The sequence below is a fragment of the Oncorhynchus gorbuscha genome, linkage group LG10, assembly GCF_021184085.1.
Source record: "Oncorhynchus gorbuscha isolate QuinsamMale2020 ecotype Even-year linkage group LG10, OgorEven_v1.0, whole genome shotgun sequence".
NCBI lineage: Eukaryota > Metazoa > Chordata > Actinopteri > Salmoniformes > Salmonidae > Oncorhynchus > Oncorhynchus gorbuscha.
The window spans coordinates 41,798,816-41,817,567 of NC_060182.1; the positions used below are offsets into that span (position 1 = coordinate 41,798,816).

The following is an 18,752-nucleotide window of genomic DNA, read 5'->3' on the forward strand; positions in this document are numbered from 1 at the left end:
AAAGGAGGGTCAACCAGTTATTAAATCCAAGGGTTCACACACGGTGTGTTCAATAAAGACATGAAAACATAGAATTGTTTGTGTGTTATTAGTTTAAGCAGACTATGTTTGTCTACTGTTGCAACTTAGATGAAGATCAGATCAAATTGTATGACCAATTTATGGAGAAATCCAGGTATGAGTTCACATACTTTTTCTTGCCACTGTATATATTTTTTACGTACAGTTACATGAGCCGAGCCCTATTCTACATACCTGGTTTGTGGCGTAATTCTGGTCAAATGAGTTTAACTCGGGATAACTGGTACCCTGAAAATGGCTCACCTTTTAGCCAGGTAAATATCTATGGCACCGAATCCTTCAGAACTCCATTTAATCCCGAATGAAGAGTCTGAGTCGCAAGTTGAGGACCAATGAAATCAGATCCCGTCCCTATCGCAAAGATTGCGCCATCATCCCCTTCATTTAAATAGAACGGACTAAATATTTTATCAATCAAATGTTGTTGTTTTTTGCGTGTTAGAAAATAGTAGTTATTAAAATACCTATCACATTACACATTCAGTAATGACTGAATGCAATTGAAACTTCAAGCACAGTATAACTTTTATATGACTTACTAAAATTATTCTAGTGATAGGAGTGGGGAAAAAAGGTGTTTGTGCATTGATAAGCAAACCAAGGTCGGCATTAACGATAAGCAATAAAATAAAGATTACACTTCTAAAAGCCTATTTCACACCATAGCCTGCTGAATTTGCAAGATAAGTTTCATTTTGATTTTGGCACAAGTGAAAATGTGGCACTCTCTCGCCTATGGATTGATGCTTCTCAATGAAGATTTCAGTGTTCGACTAGCCACGTGCGACATGCACGCGCAGTTAAAAGCTTGCTAGAGTTAGCAGCAGGGGGACAAGCAATATCCACAGTCATAATACAGTTGATGCCTGGGCAGGAATGTGAAGCTTACTGATGCAGGATAGCTCTAGAAAACCCTCTGTAGGTCTAGCTTGAATCATAGTATACCCCTCCAGTCTTCAAGCTATTCTCAATAAAGCAATGCACATTTTCAACCAATGCACAGACAAAGATGATTATTGTCATCAAAATCATACAAAACTTGCTGAATAGAGTGTAAAGCCATGTAACGTCAACACTTTCCTACATTACTGTAAGTGTGCAAATGGCAACTAAATTTCCCCATGACTCATAATAAAGTTAGACTGTGTATCAAAATGGCCTCCAGCTGAATAAGATTAATTGCATTGTATTAAAAAGTGTTGATTGTATAATCCTACCCGTTTCCAATAAAGTTGTATGGGATCATATCATGTTGACTGTAGAGTCCTACCTGTTTCCATAGGAAAACATCATCCTGGTTGAGTTGCCATGCGGTGATGAGGTGTATGGTAGACAGTACCCCTCCACTCAGCACTGCAGCTCTCATCCTCACTGGCAACAGCGTATAGATTATGTATATAAAGAACACAGACCACCAGATCCCCTCAGAAGCGCTTCGGGGGGCAACCATCAACACCCCAAACACCTGGACCACCAGCAGCACCCCGATCACCAAGTAGCTGACGATCCACATGTAGTCCTGGTGGAAGCCGTTCCTGTTACACACCACCATCGTGGACAGGAAGAGGGCCATGGCCACGGAGAGCACCGAGGCGTAGGCTACGTCGGGTGGAGCGTGGACACAGTGGAAGGCTAGCATGACGCCGCAGACTATGACAAGGACACCCATCAGCATAGTCAGAGAGCTCTGGTTGAGCCTGAAGAAGTAGCGCTGGTACAGACGTTCCAGTTTCGCCGACGTGAACTTCTTCGACTGGAACACTCGTACGACGCGCATCCAGCACTCCGCGGCTGTGAAGGCATTGCATGTTCCTCCGTCCTCCCCCGTTCCTTCCCCCAAATCCTCCTCCCTTGGACCTTTCCTCCCTGTCAGGTCTCCGTCATCGAACCCCAGATCCACGGCCTTCAACCCCAGGTCTCCCGCCGCCCCGGTCCGTTTCCCATAGTGGTCCTCCTGCCAGCCACAGCGCATCCCAAAGTTACCCCCTCCGCTGGGGCCGGACCCCCCTCCTCCACGGTGGTAGTGCTGGGGGGTGGGAGGGGTGGGATCCAGGTCCTCAGTGTCCCGCAGGCAGCTCATGCAGCGGGGCTTGCAGAGAGATGACCCTGAGCAACCGTTCTTCCGCTTGTTGGACTTTCTGCCATTGCGCTCCCCCCACGCGGTCTTTCGTTCGTCCACTTTGGCTACGAAGAAGCCTCGGACCCACGACATCCTACTGGGTGGGAGATAGCAGGGACAGATAGACAGGGTTAGACCAAGAGACCCCAGTACGAGGTCAGAGACAGACTGGGGTTACCAGGACTACAATAACACACAGTTAGGGACGGACATGAAATAAAACTGTTTTTTTTTATCATGGTTTCAATATGGTTGACATTGGATCAAATTATAAAGTAGAAACAAACACAGGGCTCAACTGTTTATCATTCAGTTAATTCCTAGCATCTTCATACACATCCATAGTACAGCTTCTGTAAAATCAGTAGATATACTTGACTCCGTAAAAGAGCATAAGTCATCCTATGCTTCTTACAAAGTAAAAAGATTAATGCAAGGTGTGACAGTCCGGTCCCCTCACCTGTGTAGGCTTTGTGGTGTGTGCCAACGCTGCGATCCTCAGCCAGGCCACTCATTTATCCCACTGGTCCCAGATCAGATCACACAAAGACTGGACAAGGACACATTGGAGGAGTGTGTCTGCCTTGGAGTGGCCCACTACTGTCAAAGAATTACAGTGTCAAACACCACTCATTTATCACATTTAGGTCACAGGTCCCATCACAACACAGCGGGCTCAGACTGGTCAGACCGGTCAGGGAAAAATAGGATTCAGGAGGTGTGTATGTCTGCCTTGGAGCCGCTCACCACTGTCAAACAACCAATCACAGTGTCTAACATGATTTCCTGAAACATAACATCCATTACTATGCAATTAAAATGAATTTACTAAAGTACAATGTAACATGGTAATCCATGTTATTAGTGTAATTACAACACAGGTATAAGAGCTACTTATTACGAAAGGGTTTTCAGTTGTATGTTGTTCAGTTGTTGACCGTAGCCTAAATGTGAGGATAGCGTGTGCAGCCAGACAATACAGAACTCCAACTCAAAATGTGGCCGTGTGTTTGTTCTAATCAACAACAGCTGAGCTAAATTGTCAAAGTACATTTCCTCCCCCAGTCCCCAACCCTACGCTTTGGCAGTTTCACCCAGAGAGACGACCTTCAAATGTCCTTATGTTTTCTTTACTAATATTCAAGTGTGACTGCCCTATCATTGACGTCTTACACTTTTCAGTGCACAATCTTGTATACAGATTAGGGTGTCCACCCACTCTGCCCAGAGTGGGTGAAAACACACTTTGTTCATGAAATTTTACTTCCTTATGTTATAAAATACTTTTTTTTTACCAAGACAACATGATTATTCCTGTTCGGAATCATTCAGCGGGGTCTTTCTCGAACACTTAATTAACATTATATCGCAAAAGTCAGACTTCGTAAACCTAATACATCCGCTAAAAAGCACTGAGCTCTGTTGACATCGTGGTGCAGGTTTCTCTGAACAACTTTTGAGGATTTCGCATTTTGCGGTTGTCGTCTTCAAAGATCGCAAAAAAAGCTAAAGCATGACGAGCTTAATTAAATGTAAAAGGCCGACTTGAGTAAGACATTTACGCGTGTTAATCCTCCCAAGGCTTCTGGCCCAGAAGGCATCCGGCCCAGAAGGCATCCCAAGTCGCATCCTCAGAGCACGCGCAGAGTGTTTACGGACATATTCAATCTCTCACTATAATAATATATAATAATATATGCCATTTAGCAGACGCTTTTATCCAAAGCGACTTACAGTCATGTGTGCATACATTCTACGTATTGGTGGTCCCAGGAATTGAACCCACTACCCTGGCGTTACAAGCACCATGCTCTACCAACTGAGCTACAGAAGGACCACTATCCCAATCTGTTGTTCCCACTTGCTTCAAGAAGTCCACCATTGTTCCTGTACCCAAGAAAGTGAAGGTAACTGAACTGAATGAATATTGTCCTGTGGCACTCATTTTTATAATCATGAAGTGCAGTGAGAGAATAGCTAAGGACCATATCACCTCCATTTTACCTGACAGCCTAGACCCATTACACTTTACCTGGACAACAGGAATAGCTATGTGAGAATGCTCGAACTACAGCTCAGCCTTCAACACCATAGTGCCCTCAAAGCTCATCACTAACCTCAGGGCCCTGGGTCTGAATCCCTCTCTGTGCAACTGGGTCATTGACATTCTGACTGGCTGACCCCAAGTGGTGAAAGTAGGCAACAACACCTCCCCACGCTGGTCCTCAACACAGGGGCACCACAGGGGTGCGTGCTCAGCCCCCTATAATACTCCCTGTTCAGCCATGACTGTGTGGACACGCACGTCTACAACTCAATCATCAAGTTACTGACGACACAATATTATAGAGAGGAGGCGAGTGCCTTGGCAGAGTGGTGCCAGGACAATAAGCTCTCACTCAATGTGGACTACAGAAGACAGGGCCAGAGTGGAGAGGGTCAAAAGCTGGAAGTTCCTCAGCGTGCACATCACTGACTACCTGAAATGGTCCCTTCAAACAGACAGTGTGGTGAAGGCGCAACAGCGCCTCTTCAACCTGAAGAAATTAATCTTGGCCCCTAAGACCCTCACAGACTTGTACAGATGCATTATTGAGAGCATCCTGTTGAGCTGTATCACCGCCTGGTATGGCAATTGCACCGTCCACAACAACAGGAATCTCCAGAGGGCGGTAATCCCACCGCATCATCAGGGGCACACCGCCTGCCCTCCAGGACAGCTACAGCACCCTGTATCACAGGAAAGCCAAGAAGAAAAAAGGACCCCCAGCCACCCAGAGACAGTACAGCTGCAGCAAAGCTGGGACTGAGAGACTGATAAACAGCTTCTATCTCCAGGCCATCAGACTGTTAAACAGTCACCACTAGCCGGCCTCCTCGCCCAGTACCTAAACCTCAGACACTGTAACTAGCCGGATACCACCTGGTACTCCTGCACCATAGAGTGGTCACTTTAATAATGTTTATACTGTTTTACCCACTTTATATGTATAAACTGTATTCTAGACATGGCTCATCCTATATAAACTACAAGTATACACACTTTTGCAAATTGGATTTGTTCTGATATTTCTTAATTTCTACTTTTTGGATTAGGTGTGTTTTGTATTGCTAAGGTATTACTGCATTGTTGGGAGTTAAAAACACAAGCATTTCTCTGCACCTGTAAGAACATATGCAAATCTGTGTATGTGACCAATAAACTTTGATTTGATTTGTAATGAAAGCTTGGTATACGCTCCGTGCTCCATTGACATTTCACTGAGACACTTGTTTTTGTGAGAAATTGTTGAAAAATAACATGAATTTTTAAACATACTACGTCATGTCTCAAAATCGATATCCATCTTACCTCTATATTGTTTTATGTCCTGCGGAGTCAAGAAAAAAGATGACAAGTTCAACAGGAAAGTGAGCCTGTCTGGTAGCCAGTAGCCTTAATTTTTCACAGAATTCAGCCTAGCTGACGCGATGCTACACATTTTTTACCACTTTTTTTCTCTGGCCTCCATTGATTTAGTCACTGTCACGTTCTGACCTTTATTTCCTTTGTTTTGTCTTTATTTAGTATGGTCAGGGCATGAGTTGGGGTGGGCAGTCTGTGTGTTTTTCTATGTTGGGGTTTTGAGTTCAGCCTAGTATGGTTCTCAATCAGAGGCAGGTGTCGTTAGTTGTCTCTGATTGAGAATCATACTTAGGTAGCCTGGGTTTCACTTTTGAGTTGTGGGTGTTTGTTTTCCGTGTGTGTGTTTGTTGCCACACGGTACCGTTTCGGTTTCGTTCGTTTCACGTTTGTTATTTTGTAGTGTTCAGTTGATGTCTTTAAATAAACGTTTTGGACACTTACCACGCTGCGCATTGGTCCTTCGATCCTTCTCGCTTCTCCTCCTCAGAAGAGGAAGAGGAAAGCCGTTACAGTCACCCAAATTCTGGCCACCCCACTAGAGTAAAAAAAACTCCAGTAACTTATTAACATATTAACGTATTACGATAGAGACATGAGGTAATTAGTTTTCATAGAGGATTATCTACTATTTTACCGTTTGGACACCTGATACAGATGTAATGTATGTATATTTCTGCATTTCAATATGGTTCCTTCCATTCCAAATACACTTGGCCTATACAGTTAAACTGCTGTATGGATTACGTGAACATTTATATCATGCCTTGTTTAGGTAGATGCCTTGTTTAGGTAGATAACAACAACCTGAAAACCCAGACAATTGTAAATTTGTATAATGTAATTCAACTCTCACCAGCTGCTATTGGTATAATGCCTCCAACTAACTCCACTAGTCCCATAGACTTACAGAGAGAGAGAGACACAGAGAGAGAGAAAGCGAGAAAGCGAGAGAGAAGTTAGCTAGCTAGTTACATTATATCAATCTCCCCATAACATCAGGGCAGAGTTGGGTTTGCCCTATTAGACAACAAAGCTCCTATGAGTGGGCAGTTAGCAGTCAGCAGCCATCACAGATGAAACACACACACATGCAGCACGCACACAGAGATGAAGTGCCCTCCAATCCAGATTAAATTGTACATGTTTCCTCTCCCCCATTAGCCATTAAGACTCACGGCCTGTGTCCCGAATGACACCCTATTCCCTATATAGTGCGCTACTTTTGACAAGGGCCTAGGCTTGCTTCCGGCTGCATTCAGCACAAGTCAAGGACATAGGTATATAACCTCTAAACTTAATAAAGACTAAATCTCTCAGTCAGGGAGAATCTGTAGAACAAGAACATGGAGGAAAAATAATACAGATATGCAGTGTTTCTGTGTGCGTGTGCCTCGACATTAGCGCTTGTCGAGGACAACAACAACAAATTTCAGACAAAATTAATATATACTATACAAGCAAAAGTATGTGGACACCCCTTCAAAATTAGTGGATTTGGCTATTTCAGCTACATCCGTTGCTGGCAGGTGTATAAAATCGAGCACACAGCCATGTAATCTCCATATGGGTGAGGCGGCAGGTAGCCTAGCGGTTAAAACGTTGGGCCAGTAACCGAAAGAATGCTGGATCGAATCCTCGAGCTGACAAGGTAAACATCTGTCTTTCTGCCCCTGAACAAGGCAGTTAACACACTGCTCCAAGGTAGGCCGTCATTATAAATATGAATTTGTTCTTAACTAACTTGCCTGGTTACATTTTTTTAAATAAAATAAAATTGGCAGTAGAATGGCCATACTTTGAATGACTTTAAGTGCTGTTATTGTTATTGCTGTTATAGAAACATCTAGGAGCAACAATGGCTCTGACACAAAGTGGTAGGCCACACAAGCTCACAGAACAGGACCGCCAAGTGCTGAAGTGCGTAAAAATTGCTTGTCCTCAGTTGCAACACTCACTACCGAGTTCCAAACTACCTCTGAAAGCAACGTCAGCACAAGAACTGTTCGTTGGGAGCTTCATGAAAATGGGTTTCCATGGCCGAGCAGCCGCAAACAAGCCTAAGATCAACATGCGCAATGCCAAGCATCGGCTGGAGTAATGGAAAGCTGGCACACATAGGACTCTAGGGCAGCGGAAACGCACTCTCTGGAGTGAGGAATCACGCTTCATCATCATTTTAAAGTCACTATTGGTATAATTAATAACTTCACCATGCTCAAGGGGATTTAAAAAAAAGTTATTTATCTTGCTTTGAAGTAGCCTACTTTATTTTATAAAGACAAAAAAGTACTTGGTTGTCATTTTTGCTACATTTTATAGCCTATGAAGGGTAGCCAACCATCCTACAGGACAGCCTTAAAGGGACAGTGTTGTATTTTTAGACAGGCTTGAATATGCAAAGGAGTCAATAGGCAGAGAGTAGCCTACATTTTTTGTCTGATTCTCTGTATGGTAATAGGCGTAATAATCATAATATATATATATATTTTTGTAAAGTGGTTCCTTGCATCATATGACTCACTTTTAAGTCACCTTTTTGGCCCATAGCGTAACATACCTTTTTTGGGGGGACAAGTGACTTGGCAAAAAAAGTTCATGTCAAACCCAGGTGTGTGTGTGTGTGTGTGGGGGGGGGAATTGTGGCAAATGTACATTTATCGACATTGACAAATAATCTATTATATCATATTTGAATCTATTCAAATCTACAGTACATGCCTGGCATGCCTTTTTTTCTATTCAAGAGCAGTAGCTATTGATAGAAGTTGCTTCATAAAATAAACCTTTGGAACTAACGGAGGGGCTGGCAAACAGAGAATCCTGTTCTGTGGTTTGTTATTTCAAATACAGTTAGTTCAAATCTGTACTACCATTCTGCCAATACACAACATAGTCTTCTGTCTGACATCAGTAGCCTAGGTTGTATTCAGTGTATTATTTAAAAATGTAATTTCCAAAACATGTAGCCTACCTTTGCTTATTTTATCATTCCTAACATTTCACCTATAATAAGTGGTTTCTCTTTTTATTTTCCTTTCCCCCTATAATCATACCACAATATCTCTCCATTAATGTCAAAGCAGGTTTAAGGACAAATATTAACATTGAGTTGATGATTGGAACGTCGGATATTCTATTTTAAATACAAATATTAAAACAGAAAATAGCACGATATGCAAATGACATATATAGGCATCTGATCTATGCACTAATAGATTATTCAATGCTCCTCTAGGTCAGACTGGTAATCAAGCATGTATTCACCTCTGGTGCATTCACCGCCGTACAGACACACAGCACGAGCACACAGCAGCATGCAGCGGTTATGTAACAGAAACAGAACAGCGCATGCATGCATTTACTGCAGCATCCGCTCGAGATATCATAAAAGAAATAAAAAAATACGTATTTATATTCTTACTGACTCGGGTTAAACCGGGAAAACAGTTGTCAACGTTGTAAATTAATATATATAGGGTATATATTGAGTTTGAATATATATATATTATCTATATGCAGGACTAAAGACCACATAATTCTCAGGATGTTTGCGATAAATAGGCCTCTATGATATGTGACATGCAATCAACTATCTGCATATAGCCTATTTGGTTGCAAGGCCAGCCCGAACACACCGATTACATCGGAAGCACCGTGTGTATGTGTAGCCTATGTTAACTAGCCTTTACCCTGCCAGACTGCTGACATTTCGTTGCAGTTACGGCAAGTATCCTATACTTCTCAAACATTGCTTAGGCCTATATAACGGGGTGTCTGTTTCCTTGCACTGACACGTTTGTTATCTATTTAAGACCCTATAGCCTTACCATTCGATGCCAGAATTTAGGTCAGAAGTAACGTTAATCATTTAAAATCTCTCTACCAACTTCTTAGATAAACTCTATACAAGTAGTATAGCAGGGTTTCCCAACTGGCGGCCTGAGCAAAATAACAATATATATATATATATATATATATATATATATATATAAAAAACAAAAACAATTTTCATTGTTGTAAATCATACTTTAAAAAACACCAGAAAATCAACTCCAAGTAATTTTAATTTATGAAATCTGTTCCCAATTATTCCCACGCATTATAGAGAGACACCTGATCGTATACAAATGTAAGCAAGGTTTGAAATTATGATGTTTTAGCCAAATACATGTTTATGCTTATTGAGGTCAATTTGCAGTCTACAAATTATTTATAATTATGGTCCGGACCCCCGAACACCCACTCAAGAATATCTAGTTAATGATCCCTAGCCTACAGTATTGGCAAAGTCATGATACCGTAATGCACCTTCAAGCATATTTTTATGGTGAGAGAACATGATACATGTCCTAAACCGGATTCTTCTTGGTAAGTCCCTTCTTGTAAATGCACCTAGAATGTCTCCTTATTTAGTAAAGGCCTCAACAAATGTATGAAGCTTACACATAGCCTATGGGCTTGTTATTAGCTACATGGTCGATAGTGCCAAGTAAAACAGTGCAAATACAGAGCAAATACATTGCAAATACCTGCATAACATAACATGCCACCTTGAGACTAGGCTACAGGCTACTGCAACACTTTGCCATAAGAGGCCGACTCTCAACATTGCAACCTAGGATGTTCTGTTGACATTTTGTAGCACTACTGTTTTCTATAACTACACTGATAATAGTCGACTTGCTACTATTGTAGCGTTGTTGTAGCCTACAAAACAGTTGGTCAGAAGCCTAGGACAGCGGGAGAGCTTGTACTTACCACATTGACTGACACCCTTGTACGAATAGCGCGCAATATGGACTACTTTTCTCCCTCTATGTTGGTAGACATACTCCGCTGTCTTCTCGTTTCAGATGAAAACGTTTATCAGTCGACGTCTGCAGGCGACAATCGAAGGGAACGGCTACAAATGTACAAATCTCTCGTTCGCGCTTTGCTCTTCTCAAAGCTCTCTCACCCTCATACATTCTCATTAACTCAGTAAGCCCCCTAGAGGTAGCTCCAGTGTGTGTGTGTGTGTGTGTGTGTGTGTGTGTGTGTGTGTGTGTGTGTGTGTGTGTGTGTGTGTGTGTGTGTGTGTGTGTGTGTGTGTGTGTGTGTGTGTGTGTGTGTGTGTGTGTGTGTGTGTGTGTAGGGAAGTACTTCTCATGAACTAATAATAGGACAACAAATGGCAACACAAATACAGTGGTGAAAATGTACCCAATTGTCATACTTTGGAAAAATCAAAGAGACCATAATATAATAATAATATATTTAAGCAAACCAAGCATAGTTTATTTTTGTTATTCTTTTTTAATAGTTTTTTTTACAGATAGCCAGGGGCATGCTCCAACACTCAGACATAATTTACAAACATGTGTTTAGTGAGTCCGCTAGATCAGAGGCAGTAGGGATGACCAGGGATGTTCTCTTGATAAGTGTGTGAATTAGACAATTTTCCTGTCCTGAAAAACATTCCAAATGTAACGAGTACTTTTGGGTGTCAGGGAAAATGTGTGGAGTAAAATGTACATAATTTTCTTTAGGAATGTAGTGAAGTAAAAGTACACGTTTTCAAAAATATAAATAGTTAAGTACAGATACCCCAAAAACCTACTTAAGTAGTACTTTCAAGTATTTTTTTACTTTACACCACTGCACAAATATGAGTGCTATTTTGAGTGGGACAAGCAATGAAGAATGTGATGGAGATTGAACTACTAAACTACTAAAAAGGTCAGTAAAAGTTGTGTAATGAGCATGCTGTTAATCATCTTCAAACCCTTGTTTACATTTTGCGCTAACATGTTTTTTAATGATCTGATCAATATGATCCAATCAAAAGCTGATGTTGTGTCTGCACATTGTATTAAAATGTGTTTCTTATCCGTTCACTCTGTCCGCATTGTGAACAGGTTAGCTGGGGCCTGCCTCTATGCAAAATATTTGACAGATATTCTTTCAAAATAATATTTATTTAAAGACAATTTGATGCCATAAGTCAATGGTACTACCTGTCAATGATTTTAGAGGCCAGTATAATGAATGATTTAAATGGTTTTGACCATCCATATCTGTTTACACTTGATTGATATCCAGACACAATGCATACCAGACTACCTCCAGAAATGGTCAGGAAGATCTAATCACAATCAAATCTAAAGATGTCTTTGAATCCTCTCTACACGCCTGTTAAAAAAATGTGGCCACAATGTAGAATGTGGACAAGATCAGGACAAAGGGGTCTCAAGAGAGTGACAATGTTGACTGCAGCTAGCCAAGATGTACTGTTAAGGACTACAGGCTAGCCTACTACGTTAATGTCCAAAGCATATAACCTACAGGTAACTGACAAAATAAAGGAAACACTTAAGTAAATGAGGGATACAAAGTAAACTGAACAGAAATATAAATGCAACATGTAAGGTGTTGGTCCCATGTTTCATGAGCTGAAATAAAAGATCGCAGAAATTTCCCATATGCACAAAAAACGTATTTCTCGCCAGTTTTGTGCACACATTTGTTTACATCCCTGTTAGTGAGCATTTCTCCTTTGCCAAGATAATACATCCACTTGACAGGTGTGGCATATTAAGAAGATGACTAACAGCATGCTCATTACACAGGTCTACCTTTTGCCGGAAGCTCTGGACTGGGAACCGTCGCCGGAAGCTCTGGACTGGGAACCGTCGCCGGAAGCCCTGGACTGGGAACCGTCGCCGGAAGCTCTGGACTGGGAACCGTCGCCGGAAGCTCTGGACTGGGAACCGTCGCCGGGAGCTCTGGACTGGGGATCGTCGCAGGAAGCCCGGCACTGGTGGTAGTGGACTGGTTACACGCACCTCAGGGCAAGCGCGAGGAGCAGGCACAGGACGCACTGGACTGGGAAGGCGCACTGGAGGCCTAGTGCGTGGAGCCGGGACAGGTGGCGCCAGACTGGTAACACGCACTTCAGGGCGAGTGCGGGGAGCAGGCACAGGACGTACCGGACTGGGAAAGCGCACTTGAAGGAGAGTGCGAGGAGCAGGCACAGGACGTACTGGACTGGGAAGGCACTCTCTCGTCTCACTCTGTCCCAACTTCGCCATTGCCTTGTTATACTGGTGAATGAGGACCCAAAAGCGACTTAACAAAAACAGAGTCTTTATTCCAGTTAGACAAAAGTGATAATCCTGGATATTATCAAGGTGAAAACAAAACAGGAAAACAGAATTCCACTCGTCAGTAGAGAGGACTGACTGGAGACTCGACCACAGACTGCAGGTTGCTTCGGGAAGGCACCGGCCGTAGCAGACCTTGACACCTGCTCACACGCAGCATCTGAAGAAGGTAAAACACGACAGGGCGACACAGGACACAGAATAGCGAACATCATACAAGGATCCGACAAGGACAGAAGCGGAAAACAAGGGGAGAAATAGGGGCTCTAATCAGAGGGCAAAATAGGGGACAGGTGTGAAAAGAGTAAATGAGTTAGTTAGGAGAATGAGGAACAGCTGGGAGCAGGAACGGAACGATAGAGAGAGAGAGCGAGAGAGGGAGAGAGGGAGGGGGAGAGAGAGGGATAGAAAGAGGGAAAGAACCTAATAAGACCAGCAGAGGGAAACGAATAGAAGGGAAGCACAGGGACAAGACATGATAATAAATGACAAAACATGACAGTACCCCCCCACTCACCGAGCGCCTCCTGGCGCACTCGAGGAGGAACCCTGGCGGCAACGGAGGAAATCATCAATCAACGAACGGTCCAGCACGTCCCGAGATGGAACCCAACTCCTCTCCTCAGGACCGTAACCCTCCCAATCCACTAAGTACTGGTGACCACGTCCCCGAGAACGCATGTCCATGATCTTCCGTACCTTGTAAATAGGTGCGCCCTCGACAAGGACGGGGGGGGAGGGAAGACGAACGGGGGCGCGAAGAAAGGGCTTGACACAGGAGACATGGAAGACAGGGTGGACGCGACGAAGATGTCGCGGAAGAAGCAGTCGCACAGCGACAGGATTGACGACCTAGGAGACACGGAACGGACCAATGAACCGCGGAGTCAACTTGCGAGAAGCTGTCGTAAGGGGAAGGTTACGAGTGGAAAGCCACACTCTCTGGCCGCGACAATACCTAGGACTCTTAATCGTACGTTTATTGGCGGCTCTCACAGTCTGCGCCCTGTAACGGCAAAGTGCAGACCTGACCCTCCTCCAGGTGCGCTCACAACGTTGGACAAACGCCTGAGCGGAGGGAACGCTGGACTCGGCGAGCTGGGACGAGAACAGAGGAGGCTGGTACCCCAGACTACTCTGAAACGGAGATAGCCCGGTAGCAGACGAAGGAAGCGAGTTGTGAGCGTATTCTGCCCAGGGGAGCTGTTCTGCCCAAGACGCAGGGTTTCTAAAAGAAAGGCTGCGTAATATGCGACCAATTGTCTGATTGGCCCTTTCTGCTTGACCGTTAGACTGGGGATGAAAACCGGAAGAGAGACTGACGGAAGCACCAATCAAACGACAGAACTCCCTCCAAAACTGTGACGTGAATTGCGGACCTCTGTCTGAAACGGCGTCTAACGGGAGGCCATGAATTCTGAACACATTCTCAATGATGATTTGTGCCGTCTCCTTAGCGGAAGGAAGCTTAGCGAGGGGAATGAAATGGGCCGCCTTAGAGAACCTATCGACAACCGTAAGAATCACAGTCTTCCCCGCAGACGAAGGCAGACCGGTAATGAAGTCTAAGGCGATGTGAGACCATGGTCGAGAAGGAATGGGAAGCGGTCTGAGACGACCGGCAGGAGGAGAGTTACCTGACTTAGTCTGCGCGCAGTCCGAACAAGCAGCCACGAAACGGCGCGTGTCACGCTCCTGAGTAGGCCACCAAAACCGCTGGCGAATAGAAGCAAGCGTACCCCGAACGCCGGGGTGGCCAGCTAACTTGGCAGAGTGAGCCCACTGAAGAACAGCCAGACGAGTAGAAACAGGAACGAAAAGAAGGTTACTAGGACAAGCGCGCGGTGACGCAGTGTGAGTGAGTGCTTGCTTAACCTGTCTCTCAATTCCCCAGACAGTCAACCCGACAACACGCCCATCAGGAAGAATCCCCTCGGGGTCGGTAGAAGCCACAGAAGAACTAAAGAGACGGGATAAGGCATCAGGCTTGGTGTTCTTATTACCCGGGCGATAAGAAATCACGAACTCGAAACGAGCGAAAAACAACGCCCAACGAGCTTGACGTGCATTAAGTCGTTTGGCAGAACGGATGTACTCAAGGTTCTTATGGTCAGTCCAAACGACAAAAGGAACGGTCGCCCCCTCCAACCACTGTCGCCATTCGCCTAGGGCTAAGCGGATGGCGAGCAGTTTGCGGTTACCCACATCATAGTTGCGTTCCGATGGCGACAGGCGATGAGAGAAATAAGCGCAAGGATGGACCTTATCGTCAGACTGGAAGCGCTGGGATAGAATGGCTCCCACGCCCACCTCTGAAGCGTCAACCATGACAATGAATTGTTTAGTGACGTCAGGAGTAACAAGGATAGGAGCGGATGTAAAATGCTTCTTGAGGAGATCAAAAGCTCCCTGGGCGGAACCGGACCACTTAAAGCACGTCTTGACAGAAGTAAGAGCTGTGAGAGGGGCAGCAACTTGACCGAAATTACGAATGAAACGCCGATAGAAATTAGCGAAACCTAGAAAGCGCTGCAACTCGACACGTGACCTTGGAACGGGCCAATCACTGACAGCCTGGACCTTAGCGGGATCCATCTGAATGCCTTCAGCGGAAATAACAGAACCGAGAAATGTGACAGAGGAGACATGAAAGGCGCACTTCTCAGCCTTCACGTAGAGACAATTCTCTAAAAGGCGCTGGAGTACACGTCGAACGTGCTGAACATGAATCTCGAGTGACGGTGAAAAAATCAGGATATCGTCAAGGTAGACAAAAACAAAGATGTTCAGCATGTCTCTCAGTACATCATTAACTAATGCCTGAAAAACAGCTGGAGCATTAGCGAGACCGAACGGCAGAACCCGGTACTCAAAATGCCCTAACGGAGTGTTAAACGCCGTTTTCCACTCGTCCCCCTCTCTGATGCGCACGAGATGGTAAGCGTTACGAAGGTCCAACTTAGTAAAGAACCTGGCTCCCTGCAGAATCTCGAAGGCTGACGACATAAGGGGAAGCGGATAACGATTCTTAACCGTTATGTCATTCAGTCCTCGATAATCCACGCAGGGGCGCAGAGTACCGTCCTTCTTCTTAACAAAAAAAAACCCCGCTCCGGCGGGAGAGGAAGAAGGCACCACGGTACCGGCGTCGAGAGAAACAGACAAATAATCCTCGAGAGCCTTACGTTCGGGAGCCGACAGAGAGTATAGTCTACCCCGAGGGGGAGTGGTCCCCGGAAGGAGATCAATACTACAATCATACGACCGGTGAGGAGGAAGGGAGTTGGCTCTGGACCGACTGAAGACCGTGCGCAGATCATGATATTCCTCCGGCACTCCTGTCAAATCACCAGGTTCCTCCTGAGAAGAGGGGACAGAAGAAACAGGAGGGATAGCAGACAGTAAACACTTCACATGACAAGAAACGTTCCAGGATAGGATAGAATTACTAGACCAATTAATAGAAGGATTATGACATACTAGCCAGGGATGACCCAAAACAACAGGTGTAAAAGGTGAACGAAAAATCAAAAAAGAAATGGTCTCACTGTGGTTACCAGATACTGTGAGGGTTAAAGGTAGTGTCTCACATCTGATACTGGGGAGAAGAGTACCATCTAAGGCGAACATGGGCGTGGGCTTCCCTAACTGTCTGAGAGGAATGTCATGTTTCCGAGCCCATGCTTCGTCCATAAAACAGCCCTCAGCCCCAGAGTCTATCAAGGCACTGCAGGAAGCAGCTGAACCGGTCCAGCGTAGATGGACCGACAAGGTAGTACAGGATCTAGATGGAGAGACCTGAGTAGTAGCGCTCACCAGTAGCCCTCCGCTTACTGATGAGCTCTGGCCTTTTACTGGACATGAACTGACAAAATGTCCAGCAGAACCGCAATAGAGGCAAAGGCGGTTGGTGATCCTCCGTTCCCTCTCCTTAGTCGAGATGCGAATACCTCCCAGCTGCATGGGCTCAGTCTCTGAGCCGGAGGGAGGCGATGGTTGAGATGCGGAGAGGGGGAACACTGTTAACGCGAGCTCTCTTCCACGAGCTCGGTGACGAAGATCTACCCGTTGTTCTATGCGGATGGCGAGTGCAATCAAAGAGTCCACGCTGGAAGGAACCTCCCGGGAGAGAATCTCATCTTTAACCTCAGCGTGGAGTCCCTCCAGAAAACGAGCGAGCAACGCCGGCTCGTTCCAGTCACTGGAGGCAGCAAGAGTGCGAAACTCTATAGAGTAATCCGTTATGGATCGATCACCTTGACATAGAGAAGCCAGGGCCCTGGAAGCCTCCTTACCAAAAACTGAACGATCAAAAACCCGTATCATCTCCTCTTTAAAGTTCAGATAATTGTTAGAACACTCAGCGCTTGCCTCCCAGATAGCTGTGCCCCACTCCCGAGCCCGACCAGTAAGGAGTGAAATGACGTAAGCAATCCGAGCTCTCTCTCCAGAGTATGTGTTGGGTTGGAGAGAAAACACAATATCACACTGGGTGAGAAAGGAGCGGCACTCAGTGGGCTGCCCAGAGTAACATGGCGGGTTATTAACCCTAGGTTCCGGAGACTCGGAAGACCAGGAAGTAGCTGGTGGCACGAGACGAAGACTCCGAAACTGTCCTGAGAGGTCGGAAACCTGGCCGGCCAGGGTCTCAACGGCATGACGAGCAGCAGACAATTCCTGCTCGTGTCTGCCGAGCATAGCTCCTTGGATCTCGACGGCAGTGTTGCGAGAATCCGTAGTCGCTGGGTCCATTCTTGGTCGGATCCTTCTGTTATGCTGGTGAATGAGGACCCAAAAGCGACTTAACGAAAACAGAGTCTTTATTCCAGTTAGACAAAAGTGATAATCCTGGATATTATCAAGGTGAAAACAAAACAGGAAAACAGAATTCCACTCGTCAGTAGAGAGGACTGACTGGAGACTCGACCACAGACTGCAGGTTGCTTCGGGAAGGCACCGGCCGTAGCAGACCTTGACACCTGCTCACACGCAGCATCTGAAGAAGGTAAAACACGACAGGGCGAGACAGGACACAGAATAGCGAACATCATACAAGGATCCGACAAGGACAGAAGCGGAAAACAAGGGGAGAAATAGGGGCTCTAATCAGAGGGCAAAATAGGGGACAAGTGTGAAAAGAGTAAATGAGTTAGTTAGGAGAATGAGGAACAGCTGGGAGCAGGAACGGAACGATAGAGAGAGAGAGCGAGAGAGGGAGAGAGGGAGGGGGAGAGAGAGGGATAGAAAGAGGGAAAGAACCTAATAAGACCAGCAGAGGGAAACGAATAGAAGGGAAGCACAGGGACAAGACATGATAATAAATGACAAAACATGACATGCCTCCCTGACAGTCTCTGGTTTCTTCCTCTGCTCAGTCGCCAGCTCCATGTGCCAAAAAGAAACTTGGGGTTGTCCTTGGGCTTTCTGTATCCGCGAACCCTGTCGTCGTCGCTGTCCTCCATTATCTCCTTTAGTCTGTCGCCAAGGAAGGGTTTAGAATCTCCCCATCACTTCATCCCATGTCCAGAAATCCTTCACCTGGTGAATACGCTGCTTGGTCCTGGTTTGATGGGATATTCTGTCACGTACGTTCGTAGAAACGGACCAAAGCGCAGCGGATGTTGAGTTCCATGTTATTTATTAGAAAGTGAAACTTAGCAAAAACAAATAAACAGACGTCTCAAGTTTTGAGGGAGCGTGCAATTGGCATGCTGACTGCAGGTATGTCCACCAGAGCTGTTGCCAGGGAATTCAGTGTTCATTTATCTACCATAAGCCACCTCCAACGTTGTTTTAGAGAATTTGGTGGTACGTCAAACCGACCTCACAACCGCAGACCGCGTGCAAACACGCCAGCCCAGGACCTCCACACCCGGCTTCTTCACCTGAGGGATCCCAGACAGCTGATGGAACTGAGGAGTATTTCTGTCTGCAATAAAGCCCTTTTGTGGGGAAAAACTGTGTCTGGCTCCCCAGTGGGTGGACGTATGCCCTCCCAGGCCCA

General features: G+C 45.3%; 1 protein-coding gene across 4 annotated transcripts in view; it reads right to left on the bottom strand.

Annotated features, from left to right (window-relative positions):
• LOC124046119 (adenylate cyclase type 6-like) overlaps window positions 1–10,572 on the bottom strand; it is an 81,648-nt gene extending 71,076 nt beyond the window's left edge. The window contains exons 1-4 of one of the 4 annotated variants that reach the window (XM_046366145.1): window positions 10,365–10,572; window positions 6,048–6,141; window positions 2,661–2,800; window positions 1,352–2,297 (exon numbers count right to left, since the gene is read on the bottom strand). In XM_046366145.1, coding sequence (XP_046222101.1) covers window positions 1,352–2,293 — 942 coding nt within the window. In that variant the 5' untranslated portion in view covers window positions 2,294–2,297; window positions 2,661–2,800; window positions 6,048–6,141; window positions 10,365–10,572. The remainder of the gene's footprint in view (window positions 1–1,351; window positions 2,298–2,660; window positions 2,801–6,047; window positions 6,142–10,364) is intronic. The other 3 variants (XM_046366146.1, XM_046366147.1, XM_046366144.1) reach the window with 3 other exon arrangements.
• Between the last annotated feature and the right edge of the window lie 8,180 nt (window positions 10,573–18,752).